Consider the following 26,555-nt stretch of genomic DNA (forward strand, 5'->3'; position numbering starts at 1 on the left):
CGCACTTGGGTTGTTCCTGTCGAATGGCCTGTCAACTTCTAGAAATATCGCGTGCCTGGCTGAGTTGAAACTGTTTGTTGTCACAGTCTATCTGCTAATTGCAAACCAATATATTGCCAGAAATGGCGAAATGGGGAGAAGGAGACCCACGATGGATCGTGGAAGAGCGGCCAGACGCCACAAATGTTAACAATTGGCATTGGTAAGCTGTGAATTTCCAACCGGCATACTTGTTGATGTTGTGTTTGTGTAGAAACAGAGTTCCAGCGCTTAAGCTTAGTTAATATTCTGTTTTGGAACATTGAATGAGGATTTCAAGTGGAAGTAATTTAGCAAGTTCATCAGCTTGGCCGATGTTAAGCAATATCTATCTATCCATCTATAGTAGTTAGCGGTACCCGTAGTTCCCAATACTACAGTAGAGTTACGACTACTACGAGTAGTACTAGTACTAGTACTAGTCTTCCAAAGAAGAGTTAGTCAGTAAGTCACTGACTTTGTAGTCCCACAGGTGAAAATTGATCAACTGTTCATGCGTAGTGGCAATGAAGACAACAAGCAGTAGGAAAAATCACATAAGGGGAATAGTGTGCTTCATAGAGATTACACAAACGTCATCTTGTGAGGGACCAAAAAATATTGAAACTCGAGGATGATTTTTTTGTGGTATCAACCGAGACCGTAGGTCGAGGTTGATACCACACAAAAAAATCATCCGAGAGTTTCAATATTTTTTGGTCCCTCACAAGATGACGTTTGTGTAATTTGTGTATACAATGATAAATTGATTGTATACAATGATCAATCTCTATACCTTCCTGTCACTGGAAGCAGCAACACTTGAAAGCATAAGTTCCCTTGACAAACGTCATTTATGATTGGCGTCATCTATGAATGACGTCACTGTCTAGACAAGACAAGTGCCGGTATCGGCAAACCTTGTCGCGGCAAAGACGTGCCTTGATACCATTGAGACCATAGGAGATGCACAGCAGTGCCGATACCAGGTTTCTTTAGCTTCACTTTAAAATGATATCAGAACGATAGTTATTCACTTGAAAGTGAACACAGGAGAGTTGTATACTGCTAAATACTAAATGACCGATATCAGTTATCATGCATGATGATGATCACAGGCGGAAGGTATCGTTCACTGGACCAACACTATCATAACAAAACTACAAGGTATGTCACTCAGCTTCGAGTCTTGCTCCACTTACTTCAGAAAAAATGATGCAAAAAATAATTGCCAATGTTGATGACCTTTGTAACTTTACAAATACCAGGATAAATGAATGTTCGAGCTGTCTGTACCTTTAATGTTTAGCTGCCTGTCCGCCGCATGTTTTTAAATCGTATTCTGTGCGACCAAACGTGTCTGTCGCCGGAAAATCAGTTTGATGGTTAGCAGCTGAAGTCCGAGGAGATTGTAGTCAGATGTGCTCATTGGTTAATAACCGGATATTCGATGATTATTTCTATAAATAAAAAAAGTGAAAGTCCTGTGGGTAGCTTCCCTTTGCTGCGCAATATTTACATATTTTTTTTAGACCAACGAGCGCTAGTATGCATATTCGATGCGGCAAGCATGTCTTTCAACACTCGATAAACGGTTCGCAAACGAAGATTCGTCCAAATGATGGTTAAAAACAACCTGCGGCGGACGGCAGCAGAAAATGAAAGGTACATGTAGTTAAAACAATCATTCAACTGTATTTATTTGACCTTAAACAGACTGTAGGATTAAAACAATCATTCAACTGTATTTATTTGACCTTAAACAGACTGTAGGATGAGAAAAACCATCTTGAACAATATTTTTTTCTCGGGAAGTGACTCCAAGAACACAGAAGACTCAAAGCTGAGTAACATACCTTGTATTCTTATTATGATAGTGTTGGTCCAGTGAACGATACCTTCCGCCTGTGGCATGATCTGCTGAGCTTTTATTTGAAACACTTGTGATGGTTGCTGGCTAGGAGTAGGAGGAGAAAAGAAGATGAATGACAGAATATGATGTCAGGGGTGGGACTTTTCCGCGGACACAACTTACGAATTCCATAACTCATAACTCATAACTCATAACATTTTATTGATCCAACAAAGGAAATTAAATTGGTCATCAGCACATATAGGTCATTAATTAATAATTATAAAAGAAGAAGAGAAGAAAATTTATAAAACCCATGATAACAAAAAAATATCTAAAGTAATATATGTACAACTACAATACCCTTTTTACTTGCACACTTGACACACCGACACACCAACACACATGCATACATACCTACATACATACCTACGTACATACATACATACATACATACATACATACATACATACATACATACGTTCCATGTTAAAGTGTAGTTAAGAACATCACAGTAATTATATCATTGTTTGGATTAACAGATAAGTTTTTATGTAAATGATGATAACAACAATCCATAATTAACGCTATTGCACTACCAAAAGAAGAGACCAACCAAACACATAAAACCAATCACAGTAATCATCATCAGTTATCACAGGTATCACAGTAGATTAGCCATCAGGTAGTTAGACTCAATTGGGCAAGTATAGTGTCAACACCATCACAACAGTGCTAAAGCTCATTATCACAGCACTAGTTATGATCAAAGGTCAAACAGTCATCAAATCATATTAAATCTATCACTAAGAGGTACATTTAAAAGGCATCACCGCTGGAGTTATCTATTTTTCCGTGTCCCATTTCATCACAGTATCTATAACTTGTTGACTGAATGATATGGAGAGAAGTGAAGATGGAACAGAACACTGGAGGCTTGAGAGTTAAATTGTGCTGACTTACAGGGGTGTTGCTAGACATTTTCATGTTGGGACATTTGGCCAAAACTGTCAGAAAGCTTTAGGACATCTTGGACAATTTTCGGCTACTATTTTGCCTCATACAAAGTCACCGCAACATTGAAGCACAAGACTCAAGAGGGGAACACAGTGATGGCGCTAATATTTTTTCAAACTGGTACACACATTTTTATGATGAAAACTATTCAGAAAAAAAGGTGGGCTGGTCGTTGGAACCAGTAAGAGTCCAACTCAGAGGACTGGTTTTGTTGTTTTACCAGCAAAAAACCCCGGTAGTTCTAAAAATCAACCGGTAGGTTATACCGGCAGCCAATTATTTTCCGGTATTTTTTCATTTCAACCGGTAAAATACCGGTAATTACCGGTTAATGCCAATACTGGGAACACCAATACATGTATACAATCATTGTCATAGGAACACAGATTACAGGGGCGGAGCAGTTAAGCCAGAAGGGGGGGGGGGGGGGGTATAACCTGGGGTTCAGGTTCCCGTTGGGGGATCTGGGGGGCAAAGCCCCCCTGAAACTGAAGAATTTTAGCTATTTTACAAACAATTTGTGGCTTATCCTTGATTTTAAGCATGATCAACTGGTGTCAGCAACCCCTCATTATTTCTTTTAACGTTAGTATTAAATAATGGCAATTTATCTTCACTGATATCTGCTCCTGACATCATATAGTATGGTTAGAAGGAAGACATGTCCTAACTGTGACAATTAAACAATTAACTCTTCCACTGGCTTTACAGACAGAAAAAAAAAATCACAGACAGAATTTTTTTTTTTTTGTTGGGGGGGGGGGGGGACAGCCGGGGGGGGGGGGGACAGCCGGGGGGGGGGGGGGGCGGGGGTCCGGAACCCCTGTAACACCCCCCCTAATCCGCCCCTGGATTATATGTTGCTTACTGCAACTGAAACAATCAGCTTTGCTGATTTAACTACATCAGACACCAGTTCTCTGAAACTTTTTCAAACCTTTAACTTTGATTTCTTGAAAGTAAAACTCTTCCAATCTTGTGCTAATCTTGACAAGCCTTGGGAAACATGACTGGTAAAACACCAATTAAAAAAAAACGTGTAGGGTGAGCCATTTTGCTTGGAAACCACGATTTGGAGGACGCTTTTCATTCTCTGGCTCAGCAGATTTTGATTCGCGGTGACTATCGTCTGCTATGTCGTCTGCTTCGATCGACTCGACAACACTACTACCACTCACGCTGACACTGTCCACATTCGTGGTGTTCCTGTCATTTTGTCCGGAATCACTTACCTTGGCGAAGGGTAGCAAACCTTGGCCAATTTAGGTTTTTTTTTTCTTTTTTGGTTGCGACATGCTGTTCAAATCCAAATCGAAAGCACTGACTGACTGTCAGACTGATAAACTATCGCGAACCGGCGAACGCAAACGCTGAGAGTGTGGTTTCCCTTGTTCAAGGGAACCAACTCTGGCATCTATATTTTTTGGCAATGGTTTCCGTTCAAAACATTGATGTTTCGTTTTTGGTATTCGCGAAGGGAATAAACGTCAGTCAGTTGACTAAGTACATCGGCAGCAGTTTTAGCAATCAAAGCCTGACCAATACAAAAAAACTGGACAAACTTTGGCCGATTTAGGCGAATACTCTTCGGACATTTGGCGGATAGGGACATGAAAGTTTCGGCCAAAGTACAAAAAAATCGGCGAAGGGCCGACCCAAACGACACCCCTGACTTAAAACTGCTGATAACTAATAGTAATTTTGAGCTTCAATGCATTGAATCATACTATTGCCAGTATTGGATTATGGATACATTGTTCATTACGTAAGTATGCACCATTACAATGTTACCATTGGTGTGTGAAAGTGGTTTTTTTTGGTTTGGTTGATGGGGTAGGTTTTTTTTGGTTTTTTTTTTCGGGGGGGGGGGGGGGGGGGGAGTGAGATGAATGTCTTTTTTACCTGATCCAAACGAGTTGAATTTTAGTCTCAGATTGCACCAGATTGCACAGATTTTAATGTACCATTTAAAAAAAATTCGGGGGAGCATCACAAGAGTCCCCCACCCCTGGATGTTCCGAGGTATCAACCTAGAGGCCCTTTTCATTAAGGCAAGAATTGCTTGCGGCTAGCCTCTCACTATGCAAGACAACGATTTCTGGGCTAGCTAGGCAAGACTTAATCGCGATTCAGATTGATTGATGCTGAAAACTTTGTCTACATTCGTTGGTAAACAGCCATAAACAGCCAATCAGGTTGGCAACTGTGTAAAGTAGATGAAATTGAAATGTCCACACAATCCTATCCAGGGTTTCATTTACTAGTGCGCCATTGGCGCATAACATCTCAAAATGTCCCATTGGAATTGCCTTCAGTGCGTCAAAAGGCGCACTGAGATTACGTACCACGGCGCCACCCATTGCACACTTTTCACGGGAGTACAATGTTCGGAATGAGCTTGACAAAAACGCGCGCCAAGACGAGCAACTTGCGAGTTTGTAAAATGCAATGTGATTTGATTTTAAAATGTAATTCATTAGTATTCAACCAATTCTGCGAACTATCTGTGCTTACGCGATTACCTCTGTGGAAACTGTCAACAGAAGCAATATCGATCGAAACACAGACAAACACACACACACATACATACACTAACCGGATACACTGGCATATTCTCATAATAATTATGGCACTAAATAGGGGTCCTACTAAAATGCGAAAAGACGCGTCTTTTCGTGTCTTTTCGCGAAAAGACATGAAAAGACAGCAAATAGATACGAAAAGACAACAACTAGATACGAAAAGACGCACACAGATCAAGGGCAGACACCGGGGACGTAACAAGTCGTGTTTGACGTCGCTTTTGATGTCACCCGGATGTCCACAACCAGAGTTGTGTCCCTTGATCTGCTGGCTATTACAGTACAGTCCATTTTTAGCTGAGCTGGATCACGATTTTTGGGGTTTATTGGCAAAGTAAAGGACTTTTTGTAATACATCAACTGATCAAGAGAAAAAGTTGAGAGAGAATAAGCAAGAGAAAGAGAGAGAGGGAGACGCTGGTAGTAAGAACAAACTACTAGAATAAGATCAATCAACATAAATGTAACTGTTTCTAGTCGAGACTGGTGAATATGTGAAAAGACATAAAAAGACGACTGAAACCATTTTAAAAAAAGTTTTTTTCTCCTTCAAATAAAAGCAATATCACAAATAATGAAGAATAAATAAATGGCAAAATACGAGCTATTATTGGCGGTCAAATAACCCAAACACTTTTGTCAAAAGTTATTGCATCAAAAGTCTTATCAACTTTTTCTCTTGATGTATTACAAAAAGTCCTTTACTTTGCCAATAAACCCCAAAAATCGTGATCCAGCTCAGCTAAAATGGACTCAAGGGACACAACTCTGGTTGTGGACATCCGGGTGACATCAAAAGCAACGTCAAACACGACTTGTTACGTCCCTGGTGTCTGCCCTTTGATCTATGTGCGTCTTTTCGTATCTATTTGTTGTCTTTTCGCGTCTTTTTGTGTCTTTTCGAGTTTTAGTGACACCGCTAAATAGCACTATTTTGCATCTTCCGACAAAAGCATTTTCGGACCGCCTGCTAGTGCGTTTTGCCTTCGACTATGTAATGTCCCATCCGAATTTGGTTGAGGGGGACAAATGTCCCATTGTCTTTTTCTTCCAGGCTAAACCCTGCCTATCTATCTGTCTCAGTCTCACTCTCAGATGAGACAATACCAGTCATTCCTGGAGGGCGTGTCAAAATAATGGAGTTTAACTTGTATGTCCTTTTTTTTTGTAGCAGCTAATGAACAAAATCATCTTTCTTTTCAGGGTAGAAAAAGATGCTACAAATTGGTCAAAGAACAAATTCAATGAGTTGTTTCTGGGACTGAAAGTGGAAGAGGAAGAAGGTAAGCTGTTTGGTATTGGCTGTAAAAAAATCCAACTTAAACACTCTGTTTGATGTCATGAAAATGACATCTGCGATGTTTTGAACATAATTAAATTACATATTATTACCCAACTCACATATAGCAATTAACTCTAGTTCAGTGCTGGTAACGCTGTACGCGTTCCCCTTGGTAACAAGGGAGACCACCCTAAAAAAGAGTGATCCATCCCATAATATCAGACCGATGTCCGGTCCAACATCCGTATGCGTGCGCATACGCCGCCATTTGTATCATTCTCTCTCAGCGGTTCAACTGGGAAGGACGCTCCTGATGTACGCTCCTGCTGTCTTCAGCATTTTGTCATAGTCTTTGGCTTTGGCATCTCCCCTTGGTCGTCGCCTAGCTGTTCACCTTTACCTACTTGTGTGGTGAGATCTTTCCGTTTTGTTATAACTTTAGCGACGTTTTCGTCGCTCGTTTTGTACTTGTGAAATTTTTCTGAAATTGTTTTTCTTTGAAATTTTTCGTGAGTTCTTTCGCTATGGCGGAGGCTGCGCTTGTTGATAGCGTGAATAGGAAGCCGAGTTCGAGGCAGGTGCCTGACGATTCGCCTCCTAAACGTAGCTCGAGGAGAGAGAAGGGCGCAGGAAAATCCGCGTCTGTTTCTTCTGATTCAACTCCTGTTAAATCTCCCGTGTTAGCAGACGTCAGTTTAACTTCCGGTCAGGCTTGTTTACGTTCTGGCAAGAGTGGCGGTTCGCGCAAAAGAACTTCTTCTTCTGCTTCTGCTTCTGCTTCAACTTCAGATGGCTGCCCTGGGTTAGCGCCAGCTGAAGTTGCGTCTTTATTGTTGACTTTGAGCGCTCAAGTTTCGACACTTGCGTCGGAATTATCTTCCACTAGGGAGGAATTACGTGCGCTTCCGTCGGGTGTTTCTGATGTTCTCTCCTTAGCACAGGTACGGCAGTCTCCTGCAGTTCCGGCTTCGACTTCCGCTTTGCCTTCGGCGACTGTGACTCGGGCGGATGTCCATGCTTCGCAGGATGGGAGTACCAAGTTGGTGTCTCTCCTTTGTGGGACACCAGTTCAAGGTATGTCTACACCGCTTGCCGGTGTGCGAGCTCAGGGGGCTCTCTCTGGCGTTGGTAGTCGTGAGAGTTCCCACGAGCAGCGAAAGGACGAACGCCTCCGTACGTCTCTTTATGAGAATATCGGGGACCGTTTTAGTCCTCTTCCGCCCGGGGGGCAGGAAGTGGTCGGTTCTGCCGACGATAAACTGTCTGATGTTCTGCCTCCTGGCTCCGAGCTTGATCTCGAGTCGGAGTGTAGGGCGGAAGACGGGGATGCCTCAGTGGTAGAGGATTCCCAACTGAATTTGCCCGTGAAGCTGTCAGCCGCAGTGGCGCTGGCGGCGGAAACGGCGTTCAGATACTTTCCGGAAGGGGTGGTGAAGGACAAGGCTCAGCTTCACCCACCGCGTTCTGCTTTTGACGATTTCCGGAGTGCTCAGGAGCAACGGCCTCGCTACCGCTTCCGGGAATCGTCAACTATTGCCTATGAAATGGCTAACGTCTTGTGTGGTAAACGCAAACCGGCGGTGCCGTTGTTGGTTCAGCACGGCGAGGCCCCGGAAGACGTTGTCTCTTGGCTGGCTCAGCCTGGGGCTCGGGCTGCTTCCGGTGTTCCGAAGTTCAAGCTCACCCCTTATCCTGTGAATCTGATTGACTCTTTTGCTCTGCCGTCAGGGGCACTTCCGGTGACGCCGGAACTTGCTGCTTTGAGAGAGGACGGGTACAATAGGGATAGAGTTGTCCCATGTACTGACGGTTCTCTCACAGCTGTGGAGGAAGTTGGAAGGTCTTTGCTGGAGCTCACGTCCGTGTCGGAGTCTCTGCAAAGGTCTTTATCCAGATCGATTGCCACATCTCTTGATCCTTTTGAATTTCGGTTTGATGCGTCGCCGACAGATGTTTCAACACTGCTGGCTACTCTGGGCAAGGTGACTAGAGAACAGGTTACTTTGTCTGCCCGGCTGTATACTCACGCGGTGCTTTCAAGGAGATCAGCCTTCTTGACGGGGTCCAGATTTCGGGACACCGCGACTGTGGAGAGGCTGAAGGTCTCCCCTTTTGCTGAGGGGTCTCTCTTAGGGCAGGCGTCTTTCGATGCACTCCAGAAAGAGACGCAGGACGCGCGGGATGTAGCGATCGCGCGTTTGGCTTCACAGGGCTTCCAGAAGCCTCAGGGCAAGTCTCAGACTCAGGCGTTTTCTTCTGCTAAGCCTCAGACGTCTTCGTCAGGTGGTGGGAAGGCCCAGAAGCAGTCATTCTCCTCCAGGGGTAGGGGGCGTGGAGCTCCTTACCCTAAGAGGGGTCAGTCTTTCGGGGGTTCCAGGGGGTCGGGGCGTAAGCCTCACCCCCAATGAAACTTCCCCGAACAACACATCCCGGTGGCCCCCGCACTAGTTGTAGCGGGCGGCCCGTCCAGGGCCCTTTCTTCCTGGCTGCAACTGGTGGCCAGCAAGTGGGTCACGGGGATAGTGTGTTCGGGGTTCCGGCTTCTCTGGTCAGGGCAGAAGGCTCCCCTGGTCAGGATAATCCCGCCCTGCAGGGCGCCAAAGGATTTGGTGGCACGGAACGCGGTCCAGGAGGAGGTCTCGGCTCTGCTGCTCAAGGGAGCTATAGAGGAGGTCTTGGACGCGCGGTCCCCGGGGTTTTACGGCAGACTTTTTGTAGTGCCGAAAGCCTCGGGGGCGTGGAGGCCGGTGTTAGATCTTTCTCCTTTGAACAAGTTTCTGAGAGTAATCAAGTTTACCATGGAAACTCCAACTTCGGTTCGGGAGGCCTTACGGCCGGGAGATTGGGCAACGTCGATCGATCTTACAGACGCTTACTTTCACGTCCTCATACATGTCGCGGACAGGAAGTGGCTTCGCTTCCCTTGGGGCGGCAAAGCTTACCAGTTCAGGGCTCTGCCGTTCGGCCTGTCTTTAGCTCCGTGGATTTTCACGATTGTGGTCAGGCAGCTTTGCGCTCTTGTGAGACAGGAAGGCATCCGTCTCAGAGCATACCTGGACGATTGGTTAATCCTTCACCAGAACAGGGGGCTTTGCGAGGCTCATACGCACAGGGTGCTGAGCCGGGCGGCACAGCTGGGTTTCTCTGTCAACCTGACAAAATCCGAGTTGGAACCATCCCAGACGTTTACTTACCTGGGCATGGAATTCGACACGCTTCGGTGGTCTGTCCGTCCGTCTCAAAGGCGGATCGACAAGCTTCAGGGTCTGATTCGGTCTCTCTACGGAGAGAATCACGCCAGTGCAAGGGTTCTGACTTCGGTTCTGGGTCAGATGGAATCCATGGCTTCCCTCATTCCGTTGGGCAGGGTTCACAAGAGGCCTTTTCAGGCCTCCCTGCAGTCAAGGTGGGATCAGACATCCCAGGACTGGAGTGCTCCGATCGCACTGGGAACTTGGTTTCAGCAGACCACAGGTGTTTGGCTTCTTCCGGATTTGTTCCGGGGTGTTCCCATTGTTCGTCCACCGCCGGAGAGAGAGTTGTTTACGGACGCATCTCTGACGGGGTGGGGTGCTCATCTGGACGAGCACATGGTTTCGGGAGTTTGGGATTGCTCTCAGGCCTCCCTACATATCAATGTACTGGAGTTGGAGGCCGTTTCCCTGGCGCTTCTAGCGTTCAAGCCTTTCCTGGAGGGCAGTCATGTACGTCTTCACACCGACAACATGTCTGTGGCGTCGTATGTGAACAAGCAAGGGGGGACTCGGTCTCACAGTCTTTCCGACATTGCATGTCGCATTCTCAAGTGGTGTCACGCCCAGCACATTCTGTTGTCAGCAGTGTACTTGAAGGGCAGTCTGAACGTCCTTGCAGACACTTTGAGCAGAGGGGACAGGATTGTTCATTCAGAGTGGACTCTCACACACCAGTCTTTGCAGCGGCTTTGGTCGCAGATCGACAAGCCCAAGATAGATCTCTTTGCGACGAGGTTTTCGGCGAGACTGCCTCTCTTTGTGTCCCCCTTCCCGGATCCTCTGGCCTGGAAGGTGAATGCTCTGGAAGTGGATTGGTCAGATCTTCCGGCGTATGCCTTCCCTCCGTTCTGCCTCTTAGGCAAAGTCCTCAGGAAAGTGGACTTGGAGAAACCAGCGCTGGTTCTGGTCGCTCCTCTGTGGCCAAGCCAGCACTGGTTTCCCGACCTACTGCGTCTAGCAGTTCGGCCCCCAATCCCTCTCGCCCTGAAAAGAGGAGATCTCGTGCAGCCTCGGTCAGGCGTTCAGCACGAGAACCCACAGATCCTGGCCCTTCACGCGTGGATTCTGTCCGAAGCGCTTTGCGTAGGGCAGGGGCCTCTTCCCCTACTCTGAGATTCGTTGGACATGCGCATAGAAAATCGACTTCTTCGGTTTACTCATCGCACTGGGCCTCTTGGTCTAGGTGGTGCGCGCTTAACGGGGTTAAACCTCTTTCTCCTAGGTCTATTCATGTAGCCAACCATCTGTCTTGGTTGGCTGATCAGGGGGCTTCTCCCTCTTCTATTAGGGTCCGGAGGTCGGCGATCTCTTCGACCCTCGCGCAATTAGGCCACAAAATTTCGCTCGGAGGGGTTATCGCTAGTGTTATTAAGGGGGCTGCCCTTTTAGCAGCTCGTTCAAAATCGCTTCTCCCTGCATGGGATTTGTTCCTGGTCTTACGTTTCTTAGCCTCGGATGAGTTCGAGCCTCTTTTGTCAGCCACTTTGGCCGATTTGACGCGTAAGACTGTGTTTTTAACGCTTCTCTCTACTTCTAGGAGAGGTAGTGAGGTGCATTCTTTGTCGGGTTTAGACAAGGACATTGCGTTCGAGAAGGATGGTTCCATTTCTCTCAAATTTGTTCCCGGCTTTCTCGCGAAAACCAGAAACCTGGCCAGCTTTCTCCAATCTTGCGCATTCCACCCTTGAGCAAGATTTTGGCTCCTGGAGATCCCGATATTGCAAATTGTCCTGTGAGAGCTCTCCGATGTTACCTGTCTCGAACTCGGCCTGTTAGGTCAGAAAGTCAAAAGCTTCTTTTCATATCTTTAAACACGGCTAGGTGTAAGGATATAGCGAAGGTGACTCTGGCCAAATGGATCTCCACTCTGATCAAACGAGCATATGCCTGGTGGCTAGTGCAGTCGGGTGATGCTAGGGCAGTGTTGCCTCTCACCGCGGCTAGAACCCATGAGGCGAGAGCCTGGGCATCCTCATTGGCAGTTCTTCGGTCCGGCAAGCTAGCCGAGGTACTGGAAGCTGCGTATTGGCGCTCTGAGGACGTTTTCGTCAACTTTTACCTCAGAGACGTCGCTTCTGTCAGACAGGATGGAAGCTCCGCGCTGCCTGCCATGGTAGCGGCGGGACAGGTCCTGCGTGCCTAGTTTTGGTAAGTACCCACCACCTATAGTAGCAATCTGCTATATGTGAGTTGGGTAATAATATGTAATTTAATCCAAAATTTTAATAATAAATTTTCATTTAATTAATATACTTACCCAACTCACATCGTTTAAACCCTCCCGCCTCCCCGCTGTGGTGGTATTGGGTTCTAAAAAAGTAGTGAGTTGGGCTTCGTTCGAATGATACAAATGGCGGCGTATGCGCACGCATACGGATGTTGGACCGGACATCGGTCTGATATTATGGGATGGATCACTCTTTTTTAGGGTGGTCTCCCTTGTTACCAAGGGGAACGCGTACAGCGTTACCAGCACTGAACTAGAGTTAATTGCTATATGTGAGTTGGGTAAGTATATTAATTAAATGAAAATTTATTATTAAAATTTTGGATTTTGCACAGGTATGCCCTCAGCCATTCTTTAGGTAATTCACTAATTGCATTATGACAAGAATGAAAGAAGCCTAGCTATCTCATCTGATTAATTTGTCTTCGTAAGATTTATATGCCGTTGATTTGTAGTGATTTTGCGTTCAAGTCACATGTGATTATTGTGCTTTGCTGAGGAAAACATGCTAAGCAATTCCCTGAAGTAGTGTAGGTTACAGACCTGTATCTATCCTGTGGTAATCGTTCAACAATGTTTGTTTCACTGAATAGCATTAGCAGAGAGTTAAGGGAAATTGGGAAAGGAAACAAAGGCTGATACTGTGGTTTTAATACATTTCAGGATGGTGTGAAATCACTGAGCTGTCTAAGACAGAAGGGGAGGCAACTGCAAACAATAGAAAAGGAAAACTTATTTTCTTTTACGAGTGGTTGTTAGCTGGAAATTGGCAAGGTACAGTATCACTCATGTCATTGTCACTATTTTAACATCTCAGAAGCCGAAAATTTTAATGGGGTCAGATTGTATCTGTCAAGCTTTCCTTTCATTTTTTCACACTTTTTTTATGTTTTAGTATTGACATCAATTGCAATTGACTTGTGTGTTGATGCGTCTAACGAAGGGTTAGATTGTAAGTGAAGTGTACCTAGAGCTTAAAAGTGTGGTTTTAAAGAGTTAATTCTGTGATGGCTTAAATGTATTCCTGTTGACTATAAAAGTTCAAGATGTGGGGTTTTTTAAAAAAAATTTAGCTCAACACAGCACATTATTTCTCAGGTTTTGATCAGTAAAGCTTAGAATCATGCTTAATCATGAATAAATGATCTGTTCATAGAAATGGTTGACAAATTTCAGGTCAGCTGGCGGATGGGCAGAAAAAGTTCAAGGGCAAGTTTGAGATCCCAAACTTGAGTGAAGAAAATGATGCCAGTGACATTGTGGTGAGTTTTATTTTATATTTTAGTTATCTTTCATTGCTAGCTTCAGTACAATGGTGTGGACCCCCTTTTGAGACCACCAAACATCTGAGAAAATGTAGCCTTGGAGGGGAGAGAGTCTTAAAATGGGGTTAAATCATTAAATGTAAAGCACATGGAATGTTAGAAAGCAGGGTCTTAAAAAACACGGGGATTGTTACACTGTATAAGGTACATAAACTTGTGGTGCGTTGTTCAGTGAAAACGGATGCGACTTCTTCACTCTAGAACAAGCCTAGTACCCTTACATCTTGCTGAATAGCTGGAGCGTGCAGTGGGTTCTTGGTGTGTGTGATACATGTATAACAAATTTGCAATACATGAATATCACAAGCATTTCCTGCCTCCAATGCTGAGCGTTTTGCAGTGTTGCCTACTGAACGTTCAATATTTTTGCAGATGGATGTATCAGCAGAGAAGAACACAGATGAAGCGTGGGCAGTGAAGGAAATCATGAGAAAAAAGGGACTCAAGGCTGTCCAGGCAAAGGTGGCCAAATACATTGCTGATCTCAAAGAAGGTATATCTCACGCTTTCCTTTAGCCCACTGAAAATGTCATTCTGTAATATGACTTGGATGACGTCATAAATCGAACGTTTCCAAAGCCTTGTTCTTCTAGATGAGACGGCGGTGTCCAAAATGTATGTAAAAGTTGCTGTGATTTTTTTAAATAATTAAAAACGTCCTCCGCTAGCCCCTCAAACAGACTTATACCTAGGAATTTTTGTTTTTTATCCCAGGCAGGACATGAATTTGAAAGAATTCAACCTTTGAAAACTGTCTTTTGAAATCAAATTCCACTTTTTCTTATTTAAGATCTGTATTATTTCCTTGCAGAATATGGTCAAGGTATTATCCTCCCTTCAAAAGACTCCAAAACTTCTGCTGCGGCGAAAAGTTCAGCACCAAAAGTAAGTTTCTTTCTGTCTTTTTTTTTCTCTCCCAGAAACAACTTTGCACCAACAGAGTTCAAATGCAATACATGTACTTTTTATTTAGCTGGGAATGCATTTGAAATTTGACACAACAGTTAGTTTACAGTTATGTTGTTTCTATGCATTCTGTGCATAGCTCTGTCTGATGTGTACATCCTGTTTTTTCTGACAGAACAAATACTTTGGTATTAATCAATCAATATGAGGCTTATATCGCGCGTATTCCGTGGGTACAGTTCTAAGCGCAGGGATTTTAAAAAAAAAAATAAAAAATTTTAATGCAATTTATATCGCGCACATATTCAAGGCGCAGGGATTTATTTATGCCGTGTGAGATGGAATTGTTTTACACAATACATCACGCATTCACATCGGCCAGCAGATCGCAGCCATTTCGGCGCATATCCTACTTTTCACGGCCTATTATTCCAAGTCACACGGGTATTTTGGTGGACATTTTTATCTATGCCTATACAATTTTGCCAGGAAAGACCCTTTTGTCAATCGTGGGATCTTTAACGTGCACACCCCAATGTAGTGTACACGAAGGGACCTCGGTTTTTTGTCTCATCCGAAAGACTAGCACTTGAACCCACCACCTAGGTTAGGAAAGGGGGGAGAGAATTGCTAACGCCCTGACCCAGGGTCGAACTCGCAACCTCTCGCTTCCAAGCGCAAGTGCGTTACCACTCGGCCACCCAGTCACTCAGAATTGTAGTAACAGTGTATCAACACGCTGGAATTCAGACGTTAGATGGACGTTACAGGAAGCGACTGAAGCTAACAGTCTGAGCGGATATATCCGCACCTGGTCAGATAGAGCCACATGAGTGGGTACGGATATATCCATACCTGGGAGACAATGAGTCGAGTGAAAAAGGACATTTTGTAAAGCTGGCAGTTAGCTACTTTGACCATGCCACCGGGCTTTTCCAGAAAGAAAGAATATATTTTTTCTTTTTCAGAATGTTGCCAAACAGGAGATGAACAAAGTTGTCCAGAGCGCATCATCAAAGTCTAATAACATTGGGGTTCGAATCCCCACCAACACCGTCACCCTGAAGGAAAATTTTAAGTGCAGAGCTTCTGACCTCTACCGGGCTCTGACAGTCAAAGAGGTGAGTTCACAAGGAAAGATAAAGACCTGTAGCACCCACCGATTTTTGCATCTATTTTCAGATTTGACCAATTATAAACATTGGATATTATTAGTCAAGTTAATACCGTCACTTGGCTACATTATTTGTCACAACAGTACTGTCACTGGGACCGTGTAAATAAACATAGGTTTGCAAAAGCAAGTGAACAAGTTACAGACCTGGGAACCCATACGATTTCGCCGTATTTTGTACGCATGATTGTCGAGAATACGGTCAGTGGGAAAAAAATACGACGAGAAAAATTCCTAGACTACTTTTCTTCTCAAGCCCATCCTGAAGCCGATCCAGTATTTTGGCACATGATTACGTCACTATATTAGCCGCCGTCGAAAAAAATATAATCAGATCGTGTCAATCAATCAAAACAACCAGGCAAACGGAAGTAAGGTATTTGGCGAAATGGGCTCCGAGAATAAACAAGTGAAACAAAGAAGAAAAGTGAAAAAGTTTGAAGAAAAATATCACACACACAATTTGTAACCAACACACACATGTAGTCCCGCCCGGAATAAGCTATTTTGGGATGATTTACGACTTTTGCGCACATTTCGAGCAGACGAAAACACAACATGGCGGCTCTCGCTCCTCCAACTATTGCGAGATCCTGATACATCCGGTGTTTCTTTGTACGCTTGTCACAACGACTTGTTGACAAACGAAGATTCGCGAAAGAAAGAGAAAAGCGCTGAGTCTTGAGTAGAGAGCTAATAAAGTACCGGTAATCGCTAATCGAGCGAAATGAAAATCCGCGGCGACTTCCATTAGGTGAATGCTATTCAAGTTTAGGTAACGTTTTAGCCGCATCTTTTTATAAGCCGCAATGCGATTTTTTTTTTTAAAAGTCGCGGCTTGTAGTCCGTCAAATACGGTACAGTTTTTGTCAGTAAAAATTGATAAAAGCATTTGTTTTAAATGTATAGGTAAACTTAATTAACGGTGTGATGGACGCGCATGAGGCATGTTTTAATCATGGATGTGCAAACGCTGTGTGGAGTACGCTCATTTTTTTGAAAATACACCAAGTTTGTTTGAGAATACTCAAAGTGCAAAACAGGGGTTCCCAGGTCTGAAGTTAAACAAACACAAACACACGCTCACACACACATGCGCGCGTACAAATACACTGAAAAATGAATAGGCTCTGCAGGGAAAACACATAGTGGTTATCTACATCGTTGCATATACTCTGTTATGTGTCAGACGTTTGATTGTGCAATACCGTATACGGTTGTACTTACCAAGATCCACTTCATGATAGCCCTTGTTCCTGTGTGCAGATGGTGCAGGCCTACACAGGTAGTGACAGTGTGATAGAAGCGGTGCCAGGAGAGCGCTTTAGCCTCATGGGCGGAAACGTTCTAGGGGAGTTCACTGAACTGGTACGTATCCGCTGTGTGCTAAGGTGAATTAAATTACATATTCTTACGCAACTCACATAGAAAGCATTAACTTCAGTTAAAGTGCTAGGACACTGAACTACGCTTCACCCCAAAGGGGAAGCAACCCCCTAAAAAAGAACGGCCTTGACCTCTAACCCAAGCTATACAAGAGTCGAGGTCATACCGTCACGTGACCTATCACGCGTGACTCAACCGCCGCCATGTTGAAACCTCTCTCCCACTTCAGTCTCCAAGTAGTTCGGACGCTTTTTACACTACGCTGCAGGCTTTTAGCCTACTGTCTTCTGGACAGTGTTTCACCCCGTCTACAGGTCCCTGCTTCTCATGCACAAGTTTGGGTGAGCTCGTTCTAATTGTTTGCTTTTGCTTGCGTTTGTTTCTTTCTCCGTTGTTCGGTCTGGTTGTTGTTTATCAATATCATAACTCAGACTGGTTTTTTGTCAGCAATGGCTGACAAGGAGAAATAGAAACCACAGACTAGTCAGTAGCTGCTGAGGTTTCTCCTATTAAGTTCGCATAAAGAGAAAGGCAAAGGCACTACCATTTCTGTTCTTGACCCAGCTTCTCTTACTACTACGTCTGTTAAATAGCCTTGAATGGTTGAAAACGACGTTAAAGGCATATGTACGCGCTCCCGTGTTTACAAGGTGTAGTTTGTCTATAATCGATGTCAAACGCACCATAAGACCATGTAATGACGATATGTCGCCATGCGCCGACCATATACTTGTTTTACAGCTTGTTCTAGCCTCTGAAAAAGTGAGGATGTCAACAAAGACGCGGAGGTTTTTCCCTTGCGTCAACGCTACCTCTGTGGCAAATCTAGATAAATAGGACGATCTAGATCAAAATAAAATTGCAATATCTTGCAGGGAACTTAATTTAGCATGTCTCCAGCTGTGGGTAAAGCAATTAGTGTGTATAGTCATCGAGTACATATGGCTTTAAACACTATATAAAGAAGAAAGAAAGAATGTCTGTTAAATTTCGGACCCTATGAGTCCAATCATGCCGGTGCTGAAGCAGGTTAAATTTAGGTTACTTCAGCCAAGGCAAACACAGTGGGAAAGAATACTTGTGTTAAAGATGGTTTTTCTTCCCTTTTTTGAGATGTTTTCGACCCAAATGTATAACATGTTGCCATTCGTCGATTTTGTGCTCGCTCCCGGCGGGAGTGGGCGACGCGGCTTGTTGTCACGCATCGAGGTTCCGCCTTCATGCACAGTCACTTCGGCTGACGTGCACGCAGAGGAGTGTGTTTACTTCATACGAGGAGCTTTCACGCTCTACAGGTTAGTCATGTTCACCGGTAGCCAGGTTCTCTGGTGAAAGTGTTCAAGTTGGGCCGGAACTAGTAGCCCCCCCGCCACGGCCGGGGGGTGAAAGTACGACTCCCCGGAGGCTATCGCTCTTAGCAAGCGGAACTCGGGGGGTCGACACCGGACAACAAGTTGGGCCGGAACTAGTAGCCCCCCCGCCACGGCCGGGGGGTGAAAGTTCGACTTTCCCAGAGGCTATCGCTCTTAGCAAGCGGAACTCACGGGGGGTCGACACCGGACAACGAGACAGTTGTACTCACAGGCAGACTGGTATGTCTCCGGTGAATGTAAACAAGTCTCAACTTCCTCCCTCTGGGCAGGAAGCTGCTTTCGGGCAGGCTTTGCACGGTTCTTCCGTTTTGCAATCAGCCTCGCCTGTGGTGGATCGTTTTAGTGACGCAGCTAGTCACAGTGACTTTCACGGTCCGGCCACAGCAGATTCGGAGTTCGACGATTCTCACTCAGTTTCTGAGGAGGAAGTTGATGTCAAGTTGTCACTCAGACTTAAACCAGCTATGGTTACTGCAGCTCAGGTGTCTGCCAAGTACTTCGCTGAAGGGGTGACAGCTATGACAAGCTCTGCGGCACCACCACCCTCAGTGGTGGGTGATTTCCGCCCTGCTTTAATGGAAGTTCAGGGATATCGTTTTAGCGAGTCTCCTTCTGTTGCTTACGAACTTTCCAGGGTGCTGGCTAGAACTTCGGGTTCTGAGAATAGCTTGCCTGTGGATACTGTGCCTTTACTGGCTGCACACGGTCAGGCTCCTGATGCTGCTCAGCCATGGCTTGCCTCAGACCAGTTACGGAAGTCGAGCACTTCGTTTCATTCACGCAAGTTTGCTCTCTCCCGTCGTCATCACAGTCTTATTGAGACTTACGCTTTGCCGAGTGCACCGCTTCCGGTCACTCCGGAGTCGGCTAATCTCAGAGAGGATGTCTATCGTTTGGACAAACATTGTGCTTACTCTGAAGGCGCATTACTTGGTTTGGATGAAACGGGAAGATACTCGTTGGAACTTGCGTCTCTTTCAGAGACACTTCTTCGATCTCTTTCGCGGTCGATCGCGGTGTCGTCGGATCCTTTCGTATTTCGAAACGACTCTAGCGTGAAAGACGTCCCCATACTCCTGGCCTCTTTGGCTAAGGTTTCAGCCGAACAAATGTCAGTCGTGGCACGGTTGTACGCACTTGCGGTTTACACACGCAGGGACGCTTTCTTGTCTGGCTCTAGAATTTTAACTTGGGGAAGTTTTCTCATATGATTCTCCTTTTCCGCCACTTCCTTTGTGGGCAGCGATGCGGCGTTGCTTTCGCTTGCGTCACCCGCGCAAGTAACGCTTCACTCGCTGAGCGATATCCGTAGTCCTAGGTTACACCAAGCCTAAGAACTTAGTTTATTCTTTTCTTCGTACTACGGAACCGCTTCCGGTTGCACCGGACTTGTCGATCATACATCTTAACGTTCATAGCAAGGAGAAACTGTCTGTTTTCAAGAACAATGATCTCCTGGCTGTGGAAGATTGTGGCCGCTCTTCTTTCTATTATCCGCGTCTTGGTACAAGACTTTGATTCGTTCTTTCCCTTGTGCGGTTTCGTACTCACGGGATGCCTTTGTGTTCTGTCGGGACACATATACAAAGGGTTTAGCTTTGCTGTTCGTCTGGGAAAAGGCCTCGGCCGACAGTATTGTTCTGTCGGTGAGACTTAAATCTCTTCCTTGCTCGAGGGTCTTCTTTGCGAATCCTCTTATTTGCACACGGACTCTTCTCTAACAGAGAGAATCTCACAGCAAAAGGAAAAGCCCACGGCAGGCCTCGGCTTCTCTTATCAGAGAAAAGCGCTAAGCTGGCCGTTCTCAGCTTTGGTTTTTTATCTTCTTCTCGGCATGGCACGTTGCCAAATACCCGCCAACCACTTTATCTCCTCGAGGCGATTTAGCGGTAGGGTTCAGTGGGCAAACAATAGCATGCTTTCATGCATACTCTTGGCACTTGTCAACTGGAGTCTTAGCGTTCGGCTCCACTCTTCTCTCTGCCTCTGTGTTTTCCCACAGCGGCTGGAGGGGCGATTAGAACTTCCACTTTATTGAGGGAGGCACTGGGGCCCTTCCTGTTGGGTCACTTATATAGATCGTGCATATATTTAATTCAGATCTTCAGGGCTCTGGTTTCGTTTTCTAAGCAATCAAATGAAGAGCTGGAACATGTTAGTGTCTTTTCTTGACTGGTTCACAGACACAACCAATCTTTGGATTCTCACACCACTGCTCATGCAGGGCGTTCCCGTTGGTTCTCTCTCCACCAGCGAAGCAGTTCTGTCTCTTGCGGATTTCTTTCCTCTTGTCAGGGGAGAACTTGTGTTGATTCAATCAGACAACACCACAGTGGTCTTTTATCTCAATAAGCAGGGGGTGGCATCTCGCCCCTTATTACTGCCACAGCGAGCATGCGAGGTTTTGATGTGGTTTTTACCACCACGAGATCTTTTTAGCGGTGAAGTACCTTTCTTAGAGGCTCTATGTATTTATTGGCAGACTCTAGTCAGTCGGCCAAGAATGTCCACTCGGATTGGACCCTATCTCACTACGCGCTTCTACTCCTTCTGGTGAATTTGGAGAAGCCGCTGATAGAAGTTTTGCCTCTCGGTACTATCACCTTCTGCTAAATGTTCGTCTCCCTGTTCCCGGATAATACTCTCGATTTTACTTTGAGCGGCCTGTTGGTCGCACATTATGGGCCCATTCAATCTTGGTTGCCAGTCCTTTGGGCTGGCAAGAGGGCGCCGTTTTTACACTCGAGCCACACGGGTGTCTACTGTAAGGGAATCATTGAGACGCTCAGGGTCTTCTGCCCCAACTCTGGATTTGGTCTAGAGATTCCATAGGGGTTCAGCGTCTTCGTTTTGTGTCACTTTGACTGGCTTGGAACTATGGCGTATATTAACGGAAAGAACTCCACTTCTCTCCGTTCAATGCGGGTGGCGAACCACCTATCCTGGCTTTCCGATTTTTCTCCCACGTCTCTGAATTAAGACTTTATGTGATTTCAGTTGCACTGACACAGCTAGGTCGCAAAATATTTTCACTTGGGTTCTTTGTAGCCAGCGTGATTAAAGGGAACCTCCCTTTGGTTGGCTGAAAGCAAATCTCCAGTCCCGACTTGGGACTTGCTCCTAGTTTTGGAGTTTTTGAGTTCGGATTGTTTAATCCTTGACAAAATTAGCCTCTTCTAGAGGCAATGATTTAGTGAAGTCAACCTTAGCTAAATGGACTGCCACATTGATTAGGCATGCCTACAGTGGTGGCAAGGAAAAGGGGGGGGGGGGCAGTCAGTCCTCCCTTTTCAGGCAGCACGGGCTCAAGAGGTCAGAGTGTAGGCCTCTTCTTTACCTGTTCTCAAGTCTGAGAGACTTACATAAGTCATGAATGCAGCTCATTGAACGTTCAGGGACGTAGTCATGAGTTTCTATCGGCGGGGTATTTTAAGTACCCGCTATTTTAGCACACATCTACTAGACATCTTCTGCAGAAGATGTCTTTTTATGTTTTTCCTGGGGACGTATCTGGTGCTCGGCAGAACAGAAATTTCTGTTTGCCAGCTATTGTAGCTACAGGCCAGATACTTGCAAGATGTTAACTGTGAGTTCATTTGCCCACCACCTAAATTAGCAATCTGCTTTCTATGTGAGTTGCGTAAGAATATGTAATTTAATATAAAATTTCAAAAATAAATTTTGATTTAATTAATATACTTACCAACTCACATATTGAATTCCCGCCCAGCCTGCCCCGCAAATTTTTTAAAGGGGGTATATGTTTTAATACGGGATGAGTTTCACCGGTATACATCCTGCGCAGGCGCAGTACACCGGTAGTGGAAATAACCGCTAAGGACCATGCCTTATATGGCATACGGTTTTTGTTTCAGAGTTATTTCCCCATGTTGCCATGCAAGAGTGCTTCAATGTCTTATCACAAAACGAAGTTATTGCTTAGGGTTTCCCTAAAAATGAACAGATCACTTCAGTGGGAGTGAGGTTTCAACATGGCGGCGGTTGAGTCACGCGTGATAGGTCACGTGACGGTATGACCTCGACTCTTGTATAGCTTGGGTTAGAGGTCAAGGCCGTTCTTTTTTAGGGGGTTGCTTCCCCTTTGGGGTGAAGCGTAGTTCAGTGTCCTAGCACTTTAACTGAAGTTAATGCTTTCTATGTGAGTTGGTAAGTATATTAATTAAATCAAAATTTATTTTTGAAATTTTATATTACGAACGATGAAAAGAACATTGTGGTGGCAAGGAGGAGGTTGATATCCTGGGATCAACAGGGTATGGTTACTCCACTAATTAGTGTTGGAAAGATAAAATGACTTTGCCAAGGTGATCAGGCAGCTTTTAAACTGATGTGGGTTAGCCCGGACTCACCAAATGCAACAAAATACAGTATTGTTAACGTGTTCTCCTGAAGTCTTGTAACGAAAAAAGACAATCACACTGTGCGTGATCACTATGTATTATCAGTTCACAAGTGCTTTGGGGCCCCTGGATTCTGGGGACCCTCTAAAACTCGGCTGAGAGGATCCATGGACCCTCTAAAAATTGAAAGTGGGGGTCCCGGGACCCTCTAAGTGGGGCATCCGTGGGGAGCCCTGGGTTAGCCCATTTACATTTTGGATTAAATTACATATCTTATCCCAACTCACATATAGCAATTAACCCTAGTTCAGTGCTGGTAACGCTGTAAGCGTCCCCTTGGTAACAAGGAAGACGCCTCTAAAAAAGAGTGACCCTGACCCATAACAGGGACAAGGCCAGACCGAGATCGAGGCTGCCTTCCGTATGCGCGCGCATACGCCGCTATTTACAAATCATTCCAACCTCAGCGTTCACACGCGGTGGTCGCATTATATCTACGCTCCGGCTGTTGCAGCCTTTGTGACTTTGTCTCTGACTTTGTCATTTTCCCCTTGGTCTGTTCTTCATGTTTTTCTACTCTACAGCCTGTTGTGGGCAAGATCTTTCCTACATTTATCTCGTTTTGGCTCCATTGTTGCCGCAGGACGGCAGTTCCGCTCTACCAGCTATGGTAGTGGCAGGACAAGTTCTCCGTTCTTGATATTGTGAGTATCCCTCCTCCTACAGTAGCTATCTGCTATATATGTGAGTTGGGATAAGATATGTAATTTAATCAAAAATTTTAATAATTAAGTAGATGTGCATTGCCAAGGCACTGCATACCCCCAGCGAAAGACCAATCGTCCGTCTCTCTCTCTCTCTCTCAAACACACACACACACACACACACCCCAAGTCACACACGCACACACACACACTCACTCACACGCACTCACTCACTATCTCACAAAAACTTCATACACACAAAACACACACCTATACGTTACGCACATCTGGACAGCCGGACATACACACCTTTACAAACAAACACACATACACTTATGCACACACACCACACACACACACACGAGTACAGACTCATGCACGCGTGCACGCACACACACACACACAAATACACACACACACACACACACACCACACACACTCACACACACACGTGAGTACAGACTCATGCACGCGTGCACACACACACACACACACACAAATACACACAGACTCATGCATGCGTGCGCACACACACACACACACACACAAATACACACACACCACACACACACGAGTACACACACGAGTACAGACTCATGCACGCGTGCGCACACACACACACAAAAATGCACACACACACACACACACACACACACACACACACACACACACACACACAAACAGTAACACTAACACATGTGCACAATATGAACACAAACACACACACCGCGCGAGAGAGAAAGTCTACAGGGAGGCATGACGTCATGATGCATTAATTGACGTCAAAGACTTTCGACCGTGACGTATTCTTCTTACGCGAGCTTTAACCATAGACTTGGAAACTACGGAATTTCTACCCGTCCAAAGCGGCCTTGGGTGGCGTTCGCTCAAAAAATGGGGGTGCCAATTTTACCCACCGTATTTTTGTTAGTATGGTCCCAATTTTTGGTGAACTTCCATCTCCAACTGTAGCCCATAATCGGGCACAACGAATCCTTCTTTATCATGTATTATCGGTGTGAACATTTCTCAAGTCGATTACAGTATAGCGTTCGTGGGATACCTCCAGCTTCGCTGGGATAAATTTTCATTTGATTAATATACTTACCCAACTCACATCGTTTATTCCCTCCTGCCTCCCCGCTTTTGGGGGTTCTATCGATCTAAAAAAGAAGTGAGTTGGGCTTCGGTTACCATGATTTGTAAACGGCGGCGTATGCACGCGCATACGGAAGGCAGCCTCGATCTCGGTCTGGCCTTGTCCCAGTTATGGGTCAGGGTCACTCTTTTTTAGAGGCGTCTTCCTTGTTACCAAGGGGACGCGTACAGTGTTACCAGCACTGAACTAGGGTTAATTGCTATATGTGAGTTGGGTAAGTATATTAATCAAATGAAAATTTATTTAGTTAGGTGTTTTTAATGTGCTCTTCGGCAGCATGATTTTGTGTGCACAATTCTGTTACTTTCCTCAGGGTAAGTTTCACTTGCTGCAGGTGATGTTCACTGATTTATTGGGATTTCAAGCGTCCTTTTGTAAAAGAGGTATATGAACATAATTTAAGGATAGTGCTAAACTCTCTAAATGTCCCACCCCAGGTTCCGGACAAGAAGATCTGCATGCGGTGGCGGATGAAGTCATGGCCGGACGAACACTACTCCAACGTTACCATCGAACTGGAGGAGAAAGAAGAGGAGACTGTGCTCTCTCTCAAACAGACTGGTGTCCCCGACATCGAGGTGGAAAGAACGCGAGAGGGCTGGAAAGTGAACTATTGTGAACGAATCAGACAGGTGTTTGGATTCGGAGCCAGGCTTTTCTGATGACTGCTGATGTTAGGGATGAGTTGAGAGAACTTGCAGAGGCATTTTAAGGGATCAAGTTGGAAAGAGGAAGAGGCTGTGTGGTACTGGACTTCAGATCAATTGTAGCAATACATATTTTCAGGATTTGCATCTGAAGTGAATCGAGACTTCGTTTAGTGGATGGACTTTGGTGACAGACTTCAGAAAGCTTGAGAAAATCACTGATTGTTGAAGAGGAGAGACAATTTTAGAGGTAAACTCCTGTGAACTTGCCAAGACATTACTAGGTTTGTGTTTGAAATAAAAGGGGGTGATGTGTGTGTGTGTAAGTCAAAGTTTGTGTTTGGAGGTCTTTTTCATGGAATCTGGTAATGTTGATAGAGGTGGATGAAGGGCAGAGGAATGACATTTGAAATTAGTGTATATATATGCTTCAAGAGCATGGAGAACCCACGAGGAAAGGGGGGGGGGGGGGGGGTATGCTCATGGAAACAAGCAAACCACTTTGTTTTCAATCTACTTTGTGTGTGCTGTTCCCCGTTTCGTGTCTTTTTATGCTATATCGGGCGTCATCAGAAAATTCTGAAAACATGGTTGTATTTCTTTGTTTGCTAATGTAAAGCAGGCGTTTGCATTAAAAGAACTTGCTTTCATCGGCCCAGACATTGTACTTGTAGAGTAATTTATAGTGTGTTCCGACTCCAGCTAAAAACCTCTTGTTGCAGTGATCAAAAGTTAGCCGTTTAGTGCTTGATTCATTGTTAAGTTGAATCTCAGTATAGTCATCCAAGCTTCTTCAGTGTGCAGTACATTTAGGTTCTATGGCAATATGTTCATCACGATTCTTTACAGAAGCTGTGATTTATTTTGAAACCACCTTTCAGCTTATGTTGCTTAGTGTCAGCTTTGTCACTTGTCAGCTTGCCTTGTACTTGATTGTTCTTCATTGCGTTTTCTGGTACATGTACAGGTGCTTTGGGAAAACCTACAATTCTTTTTCTATTAATGTTACATTTTGTGTTTTTCCTTGGTGTAGAACTAGAAGTCACTTCACCTTTATGGTGAAAGCGTTTCTCTGTCATCATTGAACTTGAAGCTATGTATTTGGGTAGCAAACTCTGTTGGCAAAAAAACTCATTGACATGTCATGTGTTTGTCACATCTGGCAAAAATATATGTGTGGAGTCAAGATTTCATTCACATTTTTACTGTCTGCTCTTCCCTTTCCCATCCACCTGCATTCCCAAACACTTGTAGTCTTTGCTGACAAAAAGAAAACCGAACGAGAAGA

At 45.0% G+C, this 26,555-nt stretch overlaps 1 protein-coding gene across 1 annotated transcript; it reads left to right on the forward strand.

Moving 5' to 3' along the window:
* LOC138953624 (activator of 90 kDa heat shock protein ATPase homolog 1-like) lies at positions 1-26,555 on the forward strand. The gene is made up of 9 exons (XM_070325503.1): positions 1-202; positions 6,673-6,752; positions 12,896-13,006; positions 13,409-13,494; positions 13,930-14,050; positions 14,369-14,442; positions 15,432-15,584; positions 16,904-17,005; positions 25,058-26,555. Exons 1-9 carry the CDS (start codon positions 123-125, stop codon positions 25,280-25,282), a joined length of 1,032 nt encoding a protein of 343 aa, XP_070181604.1. The 5' UTR covers positions 1-122; the 3' UTR covers positions 25,283-26,555.

Source organism: Littorina saxatilis, linkage group LG17 (genome assembly GCF_037325665.1).
Source record: "Littorina saxatilis isolate snail1 linkage group LG17, US_GU_Lsax_2.0, whole genome shotgun sequence".
Classification (NCBI taxonomy): domain Eukaryota; kingdom Metazoa; phylum Mollusca; class Gastropoda; order Littorinimorpha; family Littorinidae; genus Littorina; species Littorina saxatilis.

Bases quoted from the DNA above. Each gene is read 5' to 3' on its own strand.
- LOC138953624 (XM_070325503.1), top strand. From the start codon at position 123: ATGGCGAAATGGGGAGAAGGAGACCCACGATGGATCGTGGAAGAGCGG. The intron at 13,495-13,929 runs GTGAGTTTTATT...ATATTTTTGCAG, and splicing joins ATGATGCCAGTGACATTGTG to ATGGATGTATCAGCAGAGAA. The intron at 14,443-15,431 runs GTAAGTTTCTTT...TTTCTTTTTCAG, and splicing joins CGAAAAGTTCAGCACCAAAA to AATGTTGCCAAACAGGAGAT.